Source organism: Colias croceus, chromosome 5, assembly GCF_905220415.1.
Source record: "Colias croceus chromosome 5, ilColCroc2.1".
Classification (NCBI taxonomy): Eukaryota; Metazoa; Arthropoda; class Insecta; order Lepidoptera; family Pieridae; genus Colias; species Colias croceus.
The window spans coordinates 4,359,811-4,382,438 of NC_059541.1; the positions used below are offsets into that span (position 1 = coordinate 4,359,811).

A 22,628-nucleotide genomic window follows, 5' to 3' on the forward strand; every position below is an offset into this window, starting at 1 on the left:
TTTTTGCCCACCTTTCGACTTGCGCGCAGCCTCCACCATTGTTCACTTACGCATTTCTCTCGTGGGAACCGACTTTTCGTGCTTTAACCGCAAGCCTGTACATCTTCAACGTCTTTACTGATAACACGTTATAGTGAGGCATGGCTTGTGATATGAGTCAGGAATGTAACTATGTAAGGTGACGTCTAGATTTGTGAACAGGTGTAAAGTGATGAACATATAAATTGAGTGATTGAATCATATTTTTGGAGATAATGGCGACGCTATCGGTAAGTTTATCGCATCTACCCACTTTATGTTATCAATTTAAGCTTCCTGGGAGCTTCAATTCATTCATGTTTAGTTTCTTGTTTTATCTACGTCTTCGTCTAAGTGTTTTTGATGTTCATAACGTATGTTTACGTTCTTATTTTATTATATTTACGTTCTTATTAATAATTTTTTTGTTTGTAATTTGTTCCTTTAAACAAAAAAGAAAACGATTTTTTAGAAAGTAAAAAAAAAGGTTAAATATAAGCCCCAAACAATAAATAATTATATGTTCTTTGTTACGGGTCAACTTGTGCGAAGCATAGACTATAAATTATCAAAAAAAATATCACGATGATATTTTTCTTACTGTAGTTATTTCAAATATTTCTCTGGAGAACACAATATACCTATACAATATTTTGTATTGATCTCTTACTTTTTACGCAGACCATACGAGTTCATCTACAACCATCCTATCACTAACCATTCAACTAAGATTAATTGTTATGGTATAATCATTACTTTTTATGATAACTCTGAGCTAAATTACTTAGTTCAAACTAATTGTGTGGAAGTTCATATTCACACGGATGTTTCGATAGAGGAATTTAAAAACAAACAGATAAGGTCCAAAGTAAATTGTTAAAGTAAATATTGAAGGTTACTTAAAGCTCGCGGCAGTTCTGGGATCACCTTTTTCCGTTGCATAACATTTCATCGCTCTGACAGTGATTTGAAAATATTTTTAATGTTCCATGAACGTATTTTGTTACTCGCAAGTGTCATTTTAGAAGAAAAAGAAATTGTACGTTTTTATACAAAATGCAAAGTCATTATGACTACCAGTGCCTTTGTGCTATGAGAGCTTTATGATTGACTTGAGATTATTATGTTCTTGGTTGGAAAAGTTTCAAATATAATATTATAAAGTTTATTTATAATCGTCATAAACGTTTTAAAGAAACTTAATTAAATTTCTCACTTATATAGCTGTGAGCATTGTTTGTATAAATAATATTACGATATGCATAAGTATCCAGATTTTAATATTTATGCTACTAAATAAAGATAGGATAAAAATTAAAATAATATAATATTATGTATAACTGGGTTATACATTATAATACATCTAAGAGAATTTTTGGAAGTCCAGCACAGAATTGACAAGTTGTAATCTAGTGTGAGTAAAAAGTGAAACATAATATTTTATATTATGCTATACAAGTCCTATGTAATGAATCTGGGGGCACGGTAGTGCCCCCGCCAAGACGAGCCAAGCGAACAAGCGAAGCGCACGGGCACTACCTACCTTTTCTCGAAGCGCTTCGACGTTTTTTTGAACCCTCATAACTTGGGTTTGGATTATGCTAGATCAACAAAATTTTCAGGATATATTGTCAATAGCGGACTTATTGAATATATTAAGTTTTAATTACATTAGCTTTTATACTTCAGATTTTATTTATATCTAAAAAACTCTAATTTCGTCACTGACTCACTGATGATCATCAAAATTCTTAAGGTATTTCCTTATGTCCTAGAAAGCTGAAATTTTGTATGTAAGCTAGTATTAGCACACAAACAACAAAAAAATTATAAAACTTGTAACTTTCATATCCCAACCCCTTAAACTAGGGGATGGGAGTTTGTATGAGACCTGTAATTTTAAATTAAATTTTGATGATGCTAGAGGTCTAATCTAATAATCTAAAACTTGGTTCCCCTAGATATATAATATATCTCTATAGGTACTCCTTGTTAAAAAAAAAAATTTAATCGACATATAAAATTTTGTTACAAACAACTTACAAAAAGAAATGAAATCCCACCAAAAACATTTTCATGTAAAATGTTACCAAGACGAGCCCATATGACTCGCACGGTCAAAAAGTTATCAGATCTCATGTAGAGCCAAGCTTCTAACACTACACGCCCTAACTCTATAAGGCCTAACTTCACAAACTCTACACCTTAGTCAAAATATGTGGCTTGGCCGTTCGTTACTACAAGAACTATTGTATAACACAAAAGTAATGAACAGTGAATTAATTTTTCACCTTACGCCGATGTGAATGTAGCGAAATGGCCAAGCCACATATTTTGAATAAGGTGTAGAGTTTGTGAAGTTAGGCCTTGTAGAGTTAGGGCGTGTAGTGTTAGAAGCTTGGCTCTACATGAGATCTGATAACTTTTTGACCGTGCGAGTCATATGGGCTCGTCTTGGTAACATTTTACATGAAAATGTTTTTGGTGGGATATATTTTTTCATATTATTATTTACCAAACGGACCGCCTCCTTGGTACAGTGGTAGACGCGCGAGCGTAGAACCGAGGGGTCCTAGGTTCGATTCCCGGTGGAGACAAATAAAAAAAAAATGTCTCGGTCAATAACCGCGGCTATACCAATGACTTTTCCCAACACCAGAAGAAGTCAGTATAGTAAATGATTTTATTTTATACATAAAGCATACTTCCTATCCCATTAATACTTACTATCTCTTAGTTCCGTGCTCATCGCATTGAACTTTAACTTTCGATTTCATGATCGTAGTTATATTTGTAGTAAGTTGTAGTATTTGTTCATCCGCCCTGCTGGTAATTATTTAATACTGAGATGCAATTTCTGATAAATCGATTTGTTTCAACTTCAACAAATAAAACAGAACAATTAGCTTATCAAAAGCTAGCTACTTTACAAAGCTTATACTTGATTACAAATGTAATCAAATCTAAAGCTCTATCAGTCTCTATACCTTGCGTTACATTTATGTTGTAACTTGTAACCTATCAGCTAAGATTTTTCGGTCTATCCAGTATTAGTTCTATGATACTATGGTACTTGACTTTATGTACAAAATATATAAATTATAAATACAAGGCATAGTACTATATTATCTGTGTATAAATTATATCGGTCAATGAGAGAAACGTTCAAAAACACGCAAATAATGACCAAAACTGCTACATAATATTTACACTAACAATACGTATTGATTAAGTAATGTAGAAAAGAAAGTAGGAATATATTATTATAGGTACTCAACTATGAAAGTTAAGCAATGGTGACATCTTCCATACGTACGTTCTGTGTCCAATTCAATGTAAATAGATTGTTAACACATTACATTTAGAGTGAAATCGATATTATAAAACAATGTAGTAATGTTTAATTCGTGTTCCTGCCATTACAAGATGTTTGTCTGCAGAGCATATCTCACGAACCGCTAATGTTGAACTTAGATCATAAAGCCGAGTGCTTTGGAACTGATCATTGTTCTATCCAATTGTTATGTCTGGGAATGTGTTTGTTAAGCCCGTGAAAGCGTATTTTCTCACCCAGCTCGTAAAAGATATAATATTGTCGAGGCGCTTGCTTAAATTCATGTGCCACGGAGCGTGTTAATTCTTTTTGTTAAACTATCAGTGTTCAGGGAGTGAGTAACGATTCTTCGAAAAATGCATACCTACAGCTCAAAACAAATACGTTGCGTTGACTTTCACAGAAAATGGAAACTATTATGTTATATCGCGTGGAGCGATTAAAATAAAATCTCGTCATATTAATTGGTTAATTTGTTTAGGTCATCACACTCTAGTACACATATTATAAGAGCAGTGTTAAAACTTTCATGTTTTAATCAGAGCGTTTCGTAGATCCATCGGGTTCAATTCTGTGCCAAACATAAAAAGGACAATAGCTTAGATTACTTAAATGGAATGAAAATAGTTATATTTTCTCACTGCCTTAAACTTTATTATCAGCTAAATTATATTTGTATTCTATAAAATTCATACGATAATAGATCTTCTAAAAATAATAATTTTAAATATTGGTTATGCATACGTGAAATATACATCACGATCATAATGTTGGAATGTGAATAATTATAGTAAGTACTAGCGCATAAATTTTTTTCATTGTCATTCATCAGTTATGTAACATAGCAATTTAAACAAAGCGCGGAAATCTATGTAAATAAAGAAAATTATCGCGTCAAGCACCGGTTAATCGTAGTGATGGATGATTACAGTTACAAACCATTCATTAAGCATTACTGAATAGTTTTTTACACTACACACATGAAGATAAAATTAAACATAATTTGTAGGTGAAATAATTTTAATTAGGATACAGGGTGTGTAAATAGGATTAGAACATAAAAAAAAGACGGGTTGCACTCCGGGAGTGCCGGCAGAAGTGAAAACTTGATTATTAACGTTCAGCATGTTTGATATTTTGGAATGGTACCTATCCGTCTTACGCATGGAATATAAGGGCTAAAAAAAAAATCCGTCTTACGCTTTTTCGATCAGGCCACGTGTCCTGACGCGAGTTTAAGATTTTATACCCAACGCCGCTAAAGAAGTTTTCACTTCAATAAAATTATTGTGGTCTTTGCTTTTTCTACAGCTGTTCCCTACAAGCAGATGATTTGCCATGTATTTGTATTTTTGATAATAGAATAACCAAACATGCCATAATATTTGATTTGATAGTTTCAATCTAACGAAACTAGGTCACACGGTTAGAACTCTAAAAGTATAAGTTCTTTTATACTTTTAAAATAGATTATGCAGTGGAACATATTTGATGTATTTTATGGTTATAAAAATAGACCTTTCACCTTCCTAATGTAATAATGATTATTTTCTCTAAATGAACGGATGTTAGCTTAATGTCTGGCCATTTATGTACGTAACATAACATCCATTTGCAGATTTATGACAAACTTTGCCCATTGACAAGTATAGGTTTCAAACATAAACAACTTTATATTTACGTAAGTATAAGCTCTCAGTATTTTGTGTTAAAAAAAGAAACATTTTTTAAGGTTCATTGTCAGTTTTTGAAGTAGATCCTGATCGTTGAATCAATTATTATGAGATTGTACACTATGGGATTTCAAGATCACCATTGAATGATTCAGCTATAATTTCGAATGACCATATAGGAATGCGATGGTCACTTTCGTTTTTTATTGAAATCGAAATGAACTCAAAATGTATCGATAAAATATCAAAGTAATCAATGAGCATTATAATTTTTAAGGTTTTTTCAATTTGGCTTCGATAAGGTACTTTATCACAAGGTGTGAGTGTGGCTTATGGTGTTATATCGAGAAATAATACTATCGAGAATAGCACAATGGTTTCAAGTTCCAAGACCTTTATGTTTCTATCTCCTTATTTTCTTCTTATCCTAGTACCTAGTGAAAATAAGAGTTACCTAAATTAAATAGTAAATGGAAAATTTTCCAGCAGTTGCTTTATTCTTTGTAAAATATTTTAACATTATCTACTTATTGTATTCTATGTTTTATACTATCATATTTTCGTATTTAAATAAGTATAATGTAGAGCAGTAAAAAATGTATTACCTAATACCGTAAATGTAAAAATAACTTTATTCTGAATCAAATTATTTTATAAACAAAAAATAATAGGTACACGACATAAACGTATCGTGTCTAGATTTTGCGTAATAGTGAGGTAATACTTTATATGTTATCTAATACTGATCATAAAAATTGTAAAAGTAGGTACCAATTTCTTGAACTTGGATATTTTGTATACCTACGTATTTACGACCTTATTTTTCGGCAAGGCTGATAGTTCTTGTCTTGTTCCGTACATAGCATTTAATTGTTTGTAGGATGATACGAAGAGATTATTATTCTGAAATTATTTTTTTTTATTTTGAGAAATTTATGTTCTTAAAAATGTGCATATTCTTTATTTGCACACAAAACTATGGTTCCCGGTCTCAAACCAATATTAAAAACCGCCATACTCTGTAAGATGTCTATGAACTAGTTATTAATTACCATAATAGTACGTAGTAAGACATACTGGCCCACTGAGATTCTCTCGTGTTTTTATAATAGCATACATTTGTATATTATTTTCACACACATAATAACCGATGTGCATGACAAGATGCAAGTAACACTTAATCCGGACATGAAATAAAACGACAAATCATCTTCCAGCCATTAACCTGAAACGCCATGTTTTCATCCGATTTCTATATTATTTACTACTGTTTCTTTTATCAAAATAATTTCTTCAAGTGCGTAAATGTCCCTACATGGTCGTTTTTGAAGTGAAAACTTCTTTAGCGGCGTTGGGTATAAAATCTTAAACTCGCGTCAGGACACGTGGCCTGATCGAAAAAGCGTAAGACGGATTTTTTTTAGCCCTTATATTCCATGCGTAAGACGGATACCATTCCAAAATATCAAACATGCTGAACGTTAATCATCAAGTTTTCACTTCTGCCGGCACTCCCGGAGTGCAACCCGTCTTTTTTTTAACATATAATTACGGGTTATCCAGATAAACTTTACCTGGCCTACAGGTCATTAAAATCCTACCACTTACCTACAGGTAATATAGATTTTGATTTTTGATAGATCAAGTTAATACTTTTGAGATTTTATTCATTGAAATTTATTTCCGCCAAATCTCTCCGTGAAACATTAATCTGACAAGAGTTTAAAAGACGCATTAGGTTTCTAATTGTAAAGATTTTTCATCTCATACTTATACTCACGAGAATGTCTCTAAATTGACCTGTAACCTTCCTTATCAATTATATCTTGTTGGAATGCTATGTCATTGAATTAAACATGAATTTCAAAGAAATAGAGCCGAGTACACCGGAAGGAAGTTAGCGCGGAAAGTTTTTTTTTTATTATTATTAATATCTCAAAAAATTGCTCCTTAAATGCTCCATCAGAATCTGTAATTGCTCCACTTCTATAATTATTAGTTTATTTATAATTAATTTAAAAAAAAATCCAAATACTGAAAACTTGATTTCCCTATAGAATGAAAAATATACACTTTTCATAAAAAATTTTTTTGCAAAAAAATTGCTCCTTAAATGCTCCATCAGAATCAGTAATTGCTCCACTTCTATAATTATTAGTTTATTTATAATTAATTTTTAAAAAAATCCAAATACTGAAAACTTGATTTCCCTATAGAATGAAAAATATTCACTTTTCGTAAAAAATTTTTTTTCAAAAAAATTGCTCCTTAAATGCTCCATCAGAATCTGTAATTGCTCCACTTCTATAATTATTAGTTTATTTATAATTAATTTAAAAAAAAATCCAAATACTGAAAACTTGATTTCCCTATAGAATGAAAAATATTCACTTTTCATAAAAAATTTTTTTGCAAAAAAATTGCTCCTTCAATGCTCCATCAGAATCAGTAATTGCTCCACTTCTATAATTATTAGTTTATTTATAATTAATTTAAAAAAAATCCAAATACTGAAAACTTGATTTCCCTATAGAATGAAAAATATTCACTTTTCATAAAAAATTTTTTTGCAAAAAAATTGCTCCTTCAATGCTCCATCAGAATCAGTAATTGCTCCACTTCTATAATTATTAGTTTATTTATAATTAATTTTTAAAAAAATCCAAATACTGAAAACTTGATTTCCCTATAGAATGAAAAATATTCACTTTTCATAAAAAATTTTTTTGCAAAAAAATTGCTCCTTAAATGTTCCAACAGAATCAGTAATTGCTCCACTTCTATAATTATTAGTTTATTTATAATTAATTTAAAAAAAAATCCAAATACTGAAAACTTGATTTCCCTATAGAATGAAAAATATTCACTTTTCATAAAAAATTTTTTTTCAAAAAAATTGCTACTTAAATGCTCCATCAGAATCAGTAATTGCTCCACTTCTATAATTATTAGTTTATTTATAATTAATTTTTAAAAAAATCCAAATACTGAAAACTTGATTTCCCTATAGAATGAAAAATATTCACTTTTCATAAAAAATTTTTTTGCAAAAAAATTGCTCCTTAAATGCTCCAACAGAATCAGTAATTGCTCCACTTCTATAATTATTAGTTTATTTATAATTAATTTTTAAAAAAATCCAAATACTGAAAACTTGATTTCCCTATAGAATGAAAAATATTCACTTTTCATAAAAAAATTTTTTGCAAAAAAATTGCTCCCGATTTGCTCTATCAATTACAAAAAAAATTATTTAATTTTGATAATTTTTACAATAATTAACTGAAAAACTATGTTTGCATAGTAAACTACTGCGCTGTGACGTCATCAATTATTGTCGTTGCGACGCATAAGGGCCATATTTACATGTATCAGCACTGCAGCGATATGTATAGACCTTAATGTTTATGTTTTCTTATTTATATTATTCACTAGATTTCCGCCCGCGGCTTCGCCCGCGTTTTCAAAGGAAAACCCGCATAGGTAGTTCCCGCTAACGCAAACGATAGCAACTTGACACCGAAAGATGAAACAAACGACTGAAACACAAATTAATTGATAATTACTTGAAGTTTTAATAAGGGCCGATTTTTCAATGCCCAGATAAACAGCTAGATAGACTTTATTCTTCAGTTAACAAAATATTCAATTTTTCAATAGACGAATAGGACTTATCTATCGAATAACTACGTTATTTGAGGAATAAATCTATCTGCTGCTCCAACGGCCAGATAGCGTGCTATTCGACGATTAGACGTTTGAGTTGACAACTGACGCGTCAAATTTGGGATATTTTCGTATGTAATAACATAGAGCGTAGAATTTTTACAATAAAGCCTCTTTCTATAAAATAATTATCAATTAAAATCATATTGAAATTGATGTTTTTGATAGTACCTACTGATGATCATGCCATTGAAAATTTGCCGGACGCTGCCTTTATGTCGTTTCCATCGTAAAATATATAAATTTTAACACAAATTTAATCAAAACTCTTTACTCGAATCAAAACAATAATCAACAATCATAGAACACAAGATAAACTTAAAATGCACTCCTGACGTGAGTCATAATGACGGTTGTTGACATATTGCAAGTTGACTCTATCCCGCTCTAACCTGACTAATTTAATATGTTTGTTTCGCCACTCCAAGAGCAGAGCTGCCAATATGGAAATATTTGGTCAGATAGTTATTCATCAAATAAATCACGATTGAAAAATAGGCGAGCCGTTATGAGTTAGATAAGCAATTGAATAAATGTATTCGAGGGGTAGTTATTAGACTGTTTATCTGGGCATTGAAAAATCGGCCCTAATACGAATAAACGTACGAGTTTAGGGATGGGTAGGGAAATGTTTATAAGAATACCTATAATAAGAATGATTTAAATAGGTACATAATAATATCTGTTCCTTGAAATTTTGCTAGATGAAAACTCAATAATTAAAATATGGCGCCTAGATATTCTTAGAGTATAATTAATAGCAACATAAGGTAAGTATAAGTATTAAATAATAATATTATTATTCCCAGCATAAAACTTATTAATGTCATTTTATGGTAATTAATCATATTAAATAGTTGCTCTTTTAAAATCATGTCAATATTACATAATCTGTAACTTATATCTAACTTCATAATATATCATTTTCATCTTCCATATATTCCTTAATGCTATAATAGGCTCTCTGAACTAATATATTTTTTACATAAGTTTTACCTGAATTTAGCACTACCAAACTCTTTAATACAATGTGGAATTCTGTTGTAAAAGCGTATAACTAGACCCATAAATGAATTTTTAACTTTGGCTAACCGGTAAAATGGCATTTCAATTTTATTTCTGTTCCTTGTGCCATAACAGTGTTTATCTCCTACTCTTGTGTGTAAGTCGGCGTTTTTGTGTACATGCAAAATATTATGTGATGGTACAGTAAAAGGGCTGATAGACGTACGAACTTTAAAGTCACGGTTTTAAAGTTCGCGTACTTACTCGGCTCGCGGCGGTGACAGACGTGCGAGCCAAGGCGGGCTTCGAGTAAAATTTCAAACATGTTGGATCGTCAACGAACTTACTCGACGGTTTTTAAGTACGCGTACTTGGGGTGACACACGAGCGAAAAAGGTCGTCGAGCCACAAGTTCGCGTACTTACTCGTACGTCTGTCACCCCTTTAAGGATACCAGTATTCTTAAAGAGATCTCTTAGCGAGTCCCGAGCACGTAAATTATATATAGAGCGAATGGCTCTTTTCTGTAAGATAAATATAGTTTCTATATCTGCTGCCCAGCCCCATAGTAGAATTCCATAGGACATAATACTTTTTATACACCATTACAATTAATCTAATATTGATTGTGTTCATTGGTTACATTTTTAAAATCTTCGTGTTTTATAAATTTATAAAGAATAGAAAAAATTCGATCACGAGGCGGGACTCGAACCCGCATAATTTCGGGATCGAATGTTTATATTCTTTATATTTATAAATTTATATTTATAAAGCATTTGAATGTCATAAAACCAAAAATATCAAATTCAATCTTCGTGTTTTGTGAAAATAAATCATTTACGTGATTCTTTTTTTGTTCGATGCGGGATGGTGTCGAATTGGTCCCATAAAAATTTTATTAGGATAGGCCCAGTATTTTATTTTATGAGCATTTTTGTCTGTATTTGTAAATGTTGCAAGTGCAAGTTTGAAGTCGGTTGTTTTTAACGCAGTTATGTCTTGTATGTAAAACCTTTTGTCAAAAATAAAATTCTTTATAATTAGCACATATTTTATTATTTATACTCTAGTGAAAAATTTTCAGGTGATTATATAAAAGTAGGGCTCAATTTTTTCGCGAACCCTACTTCTAAATAATTACCACTCTTCAATAATTTAAAACTCCTTGACTGAATCCCTTCACACCCTAAAATAAAAAGTGCCTATTAATTTTTCTTATAGTAAACAGAAATTCAAATTCAATTATAAAAATACTTATTACCGATTTAATACTTTGATGATAATTGATAGTAGAAATATTTATTACTAACCTTGATATTGTTGTGGACATGATGAAATGTCTCCATATTATGTTATATGTAATATATACGATGGTATACAAAAATTATTATCATTCGAACCTGCAATCCTAACTTGAAGACTCAATAAAACAAAAATTATAATTATTTCTTATTATTCTTATCATCAGAACCCTTTAGTTTCTGTGATCTGTGATCAGAACCAAATAATTACATGATAATAATTAATAACCTTTTAAGTAATACCATCCTACTAATCTATACTTCTATACTAATATTATAAAGAGGAAAGGTTTGTATGTATGTATGTATGTATGGTTTTCACGCATAAACTACTATACCGATTTTGATGAAATTTGGCACAGACAATCTTTAGACCCTGAGAAAGAACATAGGCTACCTTTTATTGCGAAATATGTACCACGGGCGAAGCCGGGGCGGACCGCTAGTAATATAATAAATGCGAAAGTTTGTGAGGATGTGTGTGTGTTTGTTACTCATTCACGCAAATACTACTGAACCGATTACAATGAAATTTAGCACACATATAGACCGTAACTTGGATTGACACATAGGATAGGTTTTATCCTGGTAATCCCACTGGAACGGGAACTATGCGGGTTTTCCTATGAAAACGCGGGCGAAGCCGCGGGCGGAAATCTAGTGAATAATATAAATAAGAAAACATAAACATTAAGGTCTATACATATCGCTGCAGTGCTGATACATGTAAATATGGCCCTTATGCGTCGCAACGACAATAATTGATGACGTCACAGCGCAGTAGTTTACTATGCAAACATAGTTTTTCAGTTAATTATTGTAAAAATTAACAAAATTAAATAATTTTTTTTGTTAATTGATAGAGCAAATCGGGAGCAATTTTTTTGCAAAAAAATTTTTTATGAAAAGTGAATATTTTTCATTCTATAGGGAAATCAAGTTTTCAGTATTTGGATTTTTTTAAAAATTAATTATAAATAAACTAATAATTATAGAAGTGGAGCAATTACAGATTCTGATGGAGCATTTAAGGAGCAATTTTTTGAGATATTAATAATAATAAAAAAAAAACTTTCCGCGCTAACTTCCTTCCGGTGCCGAGTACCTAATCTTGTTTTAATGTTAATAATACGATGATATTCATTTCAAAGATTGTTAATTAAAGTATTAATATATAATAAGCTCTAAGATTTTATAAACATTCTAAAATTGTGAAACTATTTGGTAAAAGTGATGTTATAAATTGTTAAATTAAAATTATAACAAGTTGGTAGGTAACACTTCCGAAAATTAAAAATAAAAATTACTCTTGATAAGCTGTAATAAAAAATAAAAATTTACTCGAATAAAATATTATGCATCGAAGAGAACTTAAAAACAAAATACAAGTAATGTTATATATGTATTTTATTACAATTTAAGACTTCACTTTTTTGTATAAAAAGTAACAAACGTGGAATGTTAAATTCAAATTATCTCATATTATTCAAAACCATTGTTCTTCAACATAAAGTTATTACCTTAACCCAGTTTTCACTTTCGACTGAAGAAAATGATCTTATGACATAGGAATAGCGATTTGTGGTGCAATTAAGTAAAAGTAATGGTAGAAGCGTGCGAACTTGTTGGGGTCATTGGTCTTCCTTTTGCTGACCTTTAGAACGAGATTATAAATACCTTATAGTTTTGTTTTTATGAATGAATCATTCTCCATAATGTTTTTCGTAGACGCTATAAGATTTTTAAAGTTTGTTGCATTCATGAAAAATAAATACCTACAAAGAAATAATTCTCAAAACACAACTGCATAAGATATTTTTTAAATTCATTGAACCACATGATTGATAGATTTCGAAAAAATTAACAATATGATGGTAGTAAATAAAATGTCGTAAAATATGTAAAAAAAAATAATTATAAATGTAATAAATCCAGCTTCACGTTCATAATTCGCACCTCATAAAATCTAGCTGCTAGCACAATGTTTAGGTACGCTACAGGATATTATGTCAAAGAAATATACACAAATCACAAACAACATAATATTTTCTAAACGCAGTCAGGTGAAAATACGATGTGTGTTATATTTACTCGGATTTTAGATTTCAATGATTAGACTACTATCATGGAACTCGCCCCTTTGCGTTTCCTACAAGTGTGATATAAAAATATGATTACATACAATTAGGTACACGCTAGTAGAGGACAAGAACCTCCCCCCGACCCAATTAGTTACTATATATTTGTTTAAAAATAGATAATTAAAATGTTACAATTATTTGTAATAAATTGTAACGCTTGCTTTCTACGGATGGACGGTGAACCGTTGAAATGCTAGACTTCCTTAAATTATATCAATTAAGATCTAAAATTACACAAAATGATAATTCTTTCACGGAAGCATTAAATGTTAAGATCGTGTTAGGTAAAAATATTTGTATTTTATCAAGAATCATGCGGTTAACGGTTATTTATATAGTAATTTCCGAATATACTCAAGTAAGGTTAATGGCCAAGTCCTCAAGAGATGTTAACACAGATTAAGTTATCATGACGTAATGATAAGACCACAAGATCTTCTTACATAGCAAGAGGTATCCCAAAGCATATTAACTTTTAATTACTTCATTTAATAAGCTTTTAAAAGTTTCAATTACTAGTTGGTTTTTAAATTTCAGTATGGTTTTAATGATAAGTTCCTCAAAGGTTATTTGAATTATTCTCAGCTATTAATATATTGTAGATTATTTTATATCGAAGTATTTCAAATTTAAAAGTAACTGCTTCGGTTGAGTGTCATCGGGTCAAAATAATTGCGATAAATTATTTGTGTTTGAATAGTCATTAATCACCTAAAATTATACTTTACAATACAAGTATAAAAATAAAACCAGTTCAATTTGAATATTATTATTCTGTGATTGAAAACATATTTTAAAAGCTCAGTTTCACTTCAGTTTCTTTTCAAGTTAACATAACCTTATTGTTTATTATGCGATCGATCACCAATTCGATTCCTGCGTACGAAAATCCTTCAAAACTACGTGATGTTTGTGGTCAAGTAGCCCATCGAGAAACATTTCACTTTTATTCGCGTATTTATTCAAGTGATGTGCCCAAACGAATGGCAAGAGTTTTGAAATTTGTTCTTGATACGAGTGATGCATTCAATATAACTTGGAACGATTTCAGTCATATAAAATAATGGCATGGATAGATAATATACCTACTATGACAATATTATAATTTATAACCAATTGATATATTCGGTTGTAGATTTGCGCTGAAGCTTCATTCGATTGAAACGACATCCCTGGGATTAATTATTTAATTATTAGGTAGAGATTTGCCTGAGCCAAGTATAATTTAAAAATGTGATTTTCATCTCCAACTTCAATTATTCCGTGAATTAAGCAGATTATATAGTGGTGACTCTACATGTGTACACACAGATTCACACTCAACAGATTATAGTGAGGAATTTTTACTTCAAATCTGAATATTACTATATCAAGAGTAGATAGGAAGACCTAATAACCTATATGACATACATTATTAATTATTTATATTCCATAAAATTAATGAATATGATATAAAGATTACGCACGTATAATTATTAATTAATAATTTAAGCTTATTATGATTTAGTAATAAGAAGCATTTTCTTCCGTCGACATTTATCAACAGTATAGTATGGGAAAGAGAAAAGTGCAAAGAATAACTTGTGGGAAGTAGTTACAATGGCAGTGTGGCGCGTGTTTCTCTAATTTTCTAACTAATTACAAAATGAACGGTTAAAGAAATTTCTCTACTAAATAAAATTAGTAATTAACAGGTGAATATTTATCTATTTCAGGCCGTTCCAGTGTTACTAGTCGCCATATTTGCAAGATGCAGCTGCGAACCAACAATTGACCACACATACCATAACAGAAACGAAGCATCACAGTTTGGAGAATTATTGAGGCCGCCTCCGCCTCCGCCATTACCCATTATTCCTGTGCCATTCCACGGAGGAGCAGGACGGTCGCAGCAACAAAACGTTGACTTCGGCTACCAGTATCAAATACCTTCACCACCTCAACCTCCCTTACCACCTATTTCTCCACCTAGTGATTTTAAGTTTCCCGCACCATTTTACAAACAGTACAATTTCAATTTTGTTCCTCCTCCGCATCCTTTTACAACTACTCCATCGCCAACTATTTTCCAAAAAGTATCACAATGGCTTTTTCCCTCGCAGCAGACTTCCGATGACGCAAATGTTAATTATCACATACCGCAAGTTCAAAAAAATTGCAATCCTTGTAATTTAGCACCATGGATACCTGTAATTAGATACGACTTGTCAGCTAAAAATCAAAGAGAAAATATCAAACAAACATATGGGTCACCCATTCCAACGGCTTCCTCTAATGTGTATAATACAATTCAAAATGTGCCTCAAAGATTTAACAAGCAGACGTCGGATCAGTCACCATTTACTACTGATGGTTCGCATGCCACTTATGGGCTACCTCAACAAGTATACAAAGAAAGCTTCAGTACTATAAGCTCAACCTATGGACCTCCAAGCCCAACTCACACTGTCACAATACCACATGAATCTTCTTTAAGTACACATTCTCTTTCAAGTAACAATCCATTTGTAACGTCTTCGTACGAAGTATCAAGTAATTCTTTTGGTTCTAGTTCTTCTTTCCGAAATCCGAGTTCGTCATACGGTGTACCGAGTTCATCATATGTTCCAAGTTCTTCGATATTTGTAACTCAACAACCTCCTACTTCTACATCAAGTATTTCTCACTATCAGATAAATAATCAAATACCGGATCATAGTAATTATATTAGTACACTTAAACCATCAACTGAATTTGAATTACCTAAAGTGGAATCGCCTACCGGTTTTAAAAACTCATATGGAGAACCTATAGTTAATACATATGCTTTAGATATTCCATATTCAATCACTGGTGCTGAATCATTAAAAATTAAAACAGAAGTTTTACCGGATAGCAAGCCCATTTACCAAAATACTAATTCCACGATAGCTCTAGCTAATCCAGCACCCTTTAGCTTAAATAGAGGTAGGCACATACACACACTACAACCGGTTGCATTACCAAATTTAAGTGTGTCACCTTTACCACCTATTTTTAATGCACGACCATTTAGACGTTTACCGCTAAATAATTTATCAAACAATATTAAAGAAATAAATAATATCGAACAACATTTGAATAACGTAAACATTGCTAAAAGTATTCCCATTGCTGAATTTGTACATTCTATAGAATATCCACATACTGTCATTCAGTCACCTATTATTGATATTGATACTTCCAAAACAAATCAGACAAAGTCGTATAGAAATATTCCAAATAGTTTTGTTGTTGATGATAATCATGATATTACTCCACAAGCTTCGGAAGACCACGTTTCAGCATCAAAAACGAATTCCGATTCTAGTTTTGAAAGTACTGGAGTGGACTATGCAAATGATTTATATGATACTATACTACCATCAGAATTAAAACAACCATTCAGTGTTCCATCTAATCACAGGCCAGTGTTTGCTGATTTAAGAGGATTCAAAGATGAAGATATTGATAAATATCGCACGGAGAGTAATTTACAGCACATTGATTCACCATTACTATATCTAAAGCCTAGTGCTCCTCACAAAAATTTTGCCAACTTTGTTACTTCTTCTACCCCTAGAAATAAAAAAGAATATGAAATATACGATGAAATCCCAACCACGGAAACACCACAAGATTCAACATTAACAAGTGCTTGGGATGAAAGCAGGAATTACTTTTCACAAGAAATCTCACCTGCAAAAAAGGAACAAAACATCAACAGGTCTAAAGTTGTGCAAATAATTGTTCCATACACAAGCGGGCATCAAGACAACGATAATTATTATGATCTTAAAGAGTGGTCGCTAGCTTCAGAAAAAGAAGCCCAACCTAGAAAGGTCTATACTAAAACCGAAACAAATATTTTAAATGCAAGTACGGAAAGTTACGAAAGTTTTATGTCAACTACTGAAGTACCAACATCTACTGTAACAGAATATTATAATTCAGATCCCTTTAACACGCCTCCAGTAAATGATTTCTATGATGTCAAGGAACCCCCATTCGACATTATAAAGTTACAACATACCATTGATGATTGGACACAACAAGAATATTCTAAAGACTTCAGGGCCCCAGCAAAATCAAGGTCTAATGAAAAGTACTCGAAACAAATTCCTGATGATTTTTTGACAACGTTAAGCCCGATAACAAGCATGCCTACAGATGCTAATACTTATAATTACGATATTTACGACCACGAAGGTTCCAGTAGCATACAATACGTGGTTAGGGAAAATAAGAGCAGCATTTCACCGAAACCGTTTAAGCAATACAATACAATTGAACGCACTAAAACAAATCATCAAAGTGAGAAGAGCAAAGAATCACATGATGATTATAAACCTCACATTTACACTGCTGCATCAAAGTTTAGAAAGGCAACAACCACTCCTCCACCGTGGGGTTATATACAAACATCTATATCTCCTTTAACAAAAGAAAAAGTATATGTAGTAACATCTAAACCATGGCGGGAGAAATCCAATTCCTCAAATGAGTATGAATACAATAAGGAAGTAAGATCTCAATCATCTGAAAGTGATGAATCCTACGATAAATTACCATTTAAATCACCTCGTTTCTCCAATCGTCCTGCTTTTGGGGATCAAACATACCTCTTTTCAAAAGGATGGCATCAAACTAGTAAGTGTTACATTACCTTTATTTTTAATATAATATGTATACCATTAATAAGCTTGGCTTAGCTGACAACTGTGGCTGACAAAATTTGAAATGTAACTAACATAATATACCTACTTCTTTTTAGATTAATACTTTTTGACCCAATATATAAATGATGCCTTATTTTGTATTATATTTGTATGTGTCTTGCATATTGTCTCATGTGTATTATTTGTTGTTACAGTTAACAACTTGGAGAATCGAATGTTTACTGAAAATAATTCATTTGAAAGCAATTCTGACGGCAATGAGGTAATAATTTCTACACATTAAGTATACATACACTGTCTTCTCTCACTGTACGATATTTTTAATACAATAGGAATGTATTATTTCCAATTCTCTGTGGAGAGAGTTTAATGACTAAAATGAAACTTTTTTTTACAATTTTTTCTTGTTGCAGGAAGAAGAGGAACCAAAAAATGTAGAGACCCAAAGATAATGTGGGCTTATTTTACTCTCTTTAAGTGAAGACTAATGTGTGATAGTGACATTTTAAATTGCTATATTCAAGTGACGAAGTATATAAAATTTAAAACTGTGAAGTGACTAAGTGGATTTTATGCAGTTAAAGTGCTGCTTTACCATAGATAAGCGCCCTTTTAACTTATATTGTCATATAAGTCCAAAGTAATTTAATGTAGAAATGTATCTATTTATATAATGTTTTACACAGTAATTGTATTATTGTAGTGTATTTATATGCAATATGTCTTGTTAAAGGAAATACTTCCTGAAAGATTAAAATTTAAACGGTCTGTGGATTATAAAAAATTAATTCAAATATATATTTTTTGTATATATTTGCATTGATTTTATAATCAGACTTATGTCCAGATAATAATAATTGCTTACTCCTTTCACGTAAAATAACAACAAACATTTCATGTTAAGTTTTGTAGTTAGTTAGACTGACTGAAAGTGTGTTATAAGATTTTCATAAGAGCCATGGTTAATAATAATATGATTTGCATTTGGAAATCCTGAAATAATTCCTTATTGCAGACCAAATTATAATTTTATATTGAATAACGTTCAATTTGTTGCGTGAATAAATAATGTAAACGAGAAGTTTTTTATAAAAATTTATTATTTCTATAACTAATTTTATTTACATTAATATTGGTCACAACTTTGTACATAATAACTTTTGTAAATATCTACCTAGTACAATTTAATATTAAGTTGTAGAGACTTATATTACAATAAGTATTAAGTGATAAAATAAATATTATATACGTATAATATTTTTGTGAATGACTTATCAATATGTTTGTACATTAATTTAAGTATATACAGATACTTGTAAATTTATATCATAATAATTATACGAAAGCAAGTTGCTCATTCATTTGATTGTCCTGTTTTATTACTTTTCATTCTGAAGTATAAAAATTCGGCGCACCAGAGAATAACAGTCAGGAACGTAACAAAATTGAGAACAACGATTGGTGCTCTATATGAACCTGAAGCATCACGTATTCGACCTGAAAAGAAAATTGTTCGTCTCATTAATTTGTTATGAAATAACTAAATATTGAGTAATCTCTAGACATTATGAAGACACAATAGCATTGATAGACACTTGAGTTGTATGAATATATTTTAAAATATTGACTTGTGCTCTGGAATCACTTTTCTGACTAGATTTTTCCAGGATTTGCTCTATGTAGAGATATATTATTTTAGGATAAATATTCACAGCATACATATCAGTATTCTGACAACAAGAATAGAACTCACCTAAAAAGGATCCAATAGTAATTATAACAATGCCGTTAAAGAACATTTGAATACCAGATGCGAATGGCAACCGTTCTAGTGGTACATAGCTTGGTATGATAATGTTCATGTAGACTGTTCTCACTCCTTTGGTAATTCCGATAGCCAGAGCTACTAACACCATTCCAATAAAGGAATTTGTAAACAGCATTACTGAAACATAGATATAGTTTGTTATGATTTACAATTTATCTTATTTAGGTCGTGGTTCGTCGTCAAGAGGACGCAATAATTAAGGACATGTAGACATAAATACACAAATGTAATAATTAATCTCAGTATATTATACTACACTTTATCATAATACATCTTATTAAAGTTAAATAGTAGATCTATCTTTCATTCGAAAATAAGTCAAATTCAAATGATAGGTATTTTTTTACGAAAATGGAAAAATATTACTCCCCATATAATTATTGGTTTCAGTTATAAAATCATAGCAAATTTCATTATTCAATTTGTTTAACTTTTCGTATTTTTAAATAATCTAATAAATAAATAATTGTGTAATATATTCTCATGCATTAATGCATGATAACTAATTACTTTTCTTGTGATATTGTTTTATCTTATCACATTCAATTGCTCGACCTTCATTATTTTAACTATTATTATATTATTCCCTAACGTGAAATCTTCCATAATTACAACTTCTGTATTTGTACAGCCACTGTTAGTTTTCTCATGTGTCATTAAATAAAACAAATCAAATGTTGATCTTAGAACGCAGTTTTAAAATATTATGATGAGGCGATAATTATTTTCTATTAAATGAATGTAGAGATCCTTCGTCTGATCTGTTTGAGGACAATAAGTGTTATATAAACTTATTATGATTTACTGAGTCAATAATATAATATGATCTATTGAGTGTGCTCGAGATGCACTTCCATGTCCGAGATTTGGTTGAGAACACTATGTATTATCTGATTTTTTGCTCTTTATTTGTTTTAGTGATAATCCCTAAGTATCGATAATAATCGATCTAAACATTAACTATGGTGATTATTTATTGAATCCATTAATCAAAGTTACTAGTTAACACGACGTAACCCACTACCAATTTAGATAACATATTATACTTACATAAATCCTTCCTAGAACTATTAATAGCTTAAACTTTGATAAAATATATAAATACATTTTGGTAAGCAATTTGAAATGAATTAATTATATAAATCAAAGAAAAGAATACTTACTTGTCCTTGTAAAGATGATGACTAGTAAACTAACCATGTACATAATTCTTGGGGGCTTATTACACCACTCCCCGATAAAAGGGGATAACAGTCTAAAGAGTGTATCCGAAAATCCAATGATAGCCATGATCTGTGCAATTTCGGATGTTTCAAATTGAAGCATGTCTTTGAGTATTATAGGAAACAAAAGTGAAAAGTTTGTTTCTACGCAAGATGCAAACGATAGTCCTATTAGTATATTCACAAATACTGGATCACTGAGTAACGTTAAATCAAAAAAATCGACAAACTTTTTGAAGTGTGTCTTATTCTCCTTGTTTAATTCGTGTTTAACTTCCTTTTCTTTTACAATTTCGGTTTCTCGAAATATGTTGATCGAGCTTCCCAAATTGATTTCTTGAGATTCCCACCATTTATATTTTGACTCCGCCAAAGGTGGCTCAGGAGAATTCTTCCTAATATCTGGATGCGATACTGCATTTCTATCATGAAAACTATTGCCATTGGTTAGAGCATGCATCGACGTACTTTTCGATGGTAGATCTCCATTTTCATTTTGTTGCTCAAGATGTGGTAAGGAATGTATTCCTGAAGAAAAAAACAGATAAGAAGTGTTATAATGATAATGAACACTAAAAATTATTCAGCATCTTTAGTTTTAAACCAATCTTACCGATTTCTTTGGAGGCTGTAATGCTGCCGTTTATCAGTTCAACAGCAGACTCTTTATTTAGGGGTTCCTCTTCTTCAGATTGAGGAGGATCTATTAAGTACCATTTTGCTGGCCTGAGTAGACACGCGGCTAGGAGAGAATGCAGACATATTGCACCCAAAATGAGAACTGCATATCTCCAGCCATAGGCATACATAAGTACACTCATAACTAATGGTGTATAAATAGCCCCAAGTCCAGTTATAGACATCCCAACCCCTATAGCACGCCCTCTTTTCTGTCTAAAGAATGAATTTATAGCTAAAGAAAACGCTGCCATAACTGCTGCAACTCCCATGGCTGTAAGAAATGACCATCATATTCATATGTAATTCTCTTAAGTAGTTAGATGAAATTAATTAGTGTAAAATTGTTTACAGAATAAATGTACGCACAGTTAATAATACTGTAGGAGATGAAGAATAGCCAAAAGTTCGTTGATACCGCGGTCAGCATCAAACCGACGGATACAAAAATGGCTCCAGCCACTGCAACTTTTCTGTACCCAAATCGGCGTAAAACAGGGCCACCAAAGAACGACAGGAGCATCCCGTTGCCATGATTGAATATAATTATAAGTGTCCCCTGTGTAGCGGACATACCCGTGTCCGCAAATGCTTCTTGAAATATTAGACCAAACCCTGCTATGAGGGGTAAAACGACCACCTGGAATTACGTTAGTTAATTTATATTTATGTATATAGATTATTAGATAGAGAAGAACATCTTTTCTTAGCAGGAAAAGTTTTTCTCAATACTGATTTTTTTCTACTTTAATTTACGTTGCTTATCAATTTATTAATTAACTAATTGTATACTTATGTATACTTAGAGCAGTGGTGGCGCAGTGGTGAGACCTCGGACTTCGAATCGATAAGTCCGAGGTTCGAGACCAGGCGAGCGCGCAGGAAATAAATTGATTTTTCAATTTATCTGCGCATGTTGTAACATCATCACTGCTCGAACGGTGAAGGAAAACATCGTGAGGAAACCGACATGTCGAAGAATTAAAAAGTTCGACGACATGTGTCATCCGCCAACACGCACT

The 22,628-nt window shown here is 31.4% G+C and overlaps 2 protein-coding genes across 2 annotated transcripts in view; one reads left to right on the forward strand and one right to left on the reverse strand.

The window, feature by feature from the left end:
- Positions 1–19,243, forward strand: LOC123691710. The gene is made up of 4 exons (XM_045636239.1): positions 1–269; positions 14,917–17,848; positions 18,072–18,139; positions 18,291–19,243. Exons 1-4 carry the CDS (start codon positions 255–257, stop codon positions 18,327–18,329), a joined length of 3,054 nt encoding a protein of 1,017 aa, XP_045492195.1. The 5' UTR covers positions 1–254; the 3' UTR covers positions 18,330–19,243.
- LOC123691890 overlaps positions 18,964–22,628 on the reverse strand; it is an 11,395-nt gene continuing 7,730 nt past the window's right edge. The window contains exons 9-13 of the mRNA XM_045636476.1: positions 21,976–22,246; positions 21,542–21,880; positions 20,869–21,456; positions 19,631–19,822; positions 18,964–19,374 (exon numbers count right to left, since the gene is read on the reverse strand). Of these exons, the coding sequence (XP_045492432.1) occupies positions 19,232–19,374; positions 19,631–19,822; positions 20,869–21,456; positions 21,542–21,880; positions 21,976–22,246 (1,533 nt within the window). The 3' untranslated portion in view covers positions 18,964–19,231. The remainder of the gene's footprint in view (positions 19,375–19,630; positions 19,823–20,868; positions 21,457–21,541; positions 21,881–21,975; positions 22,247–22,628) is intronic.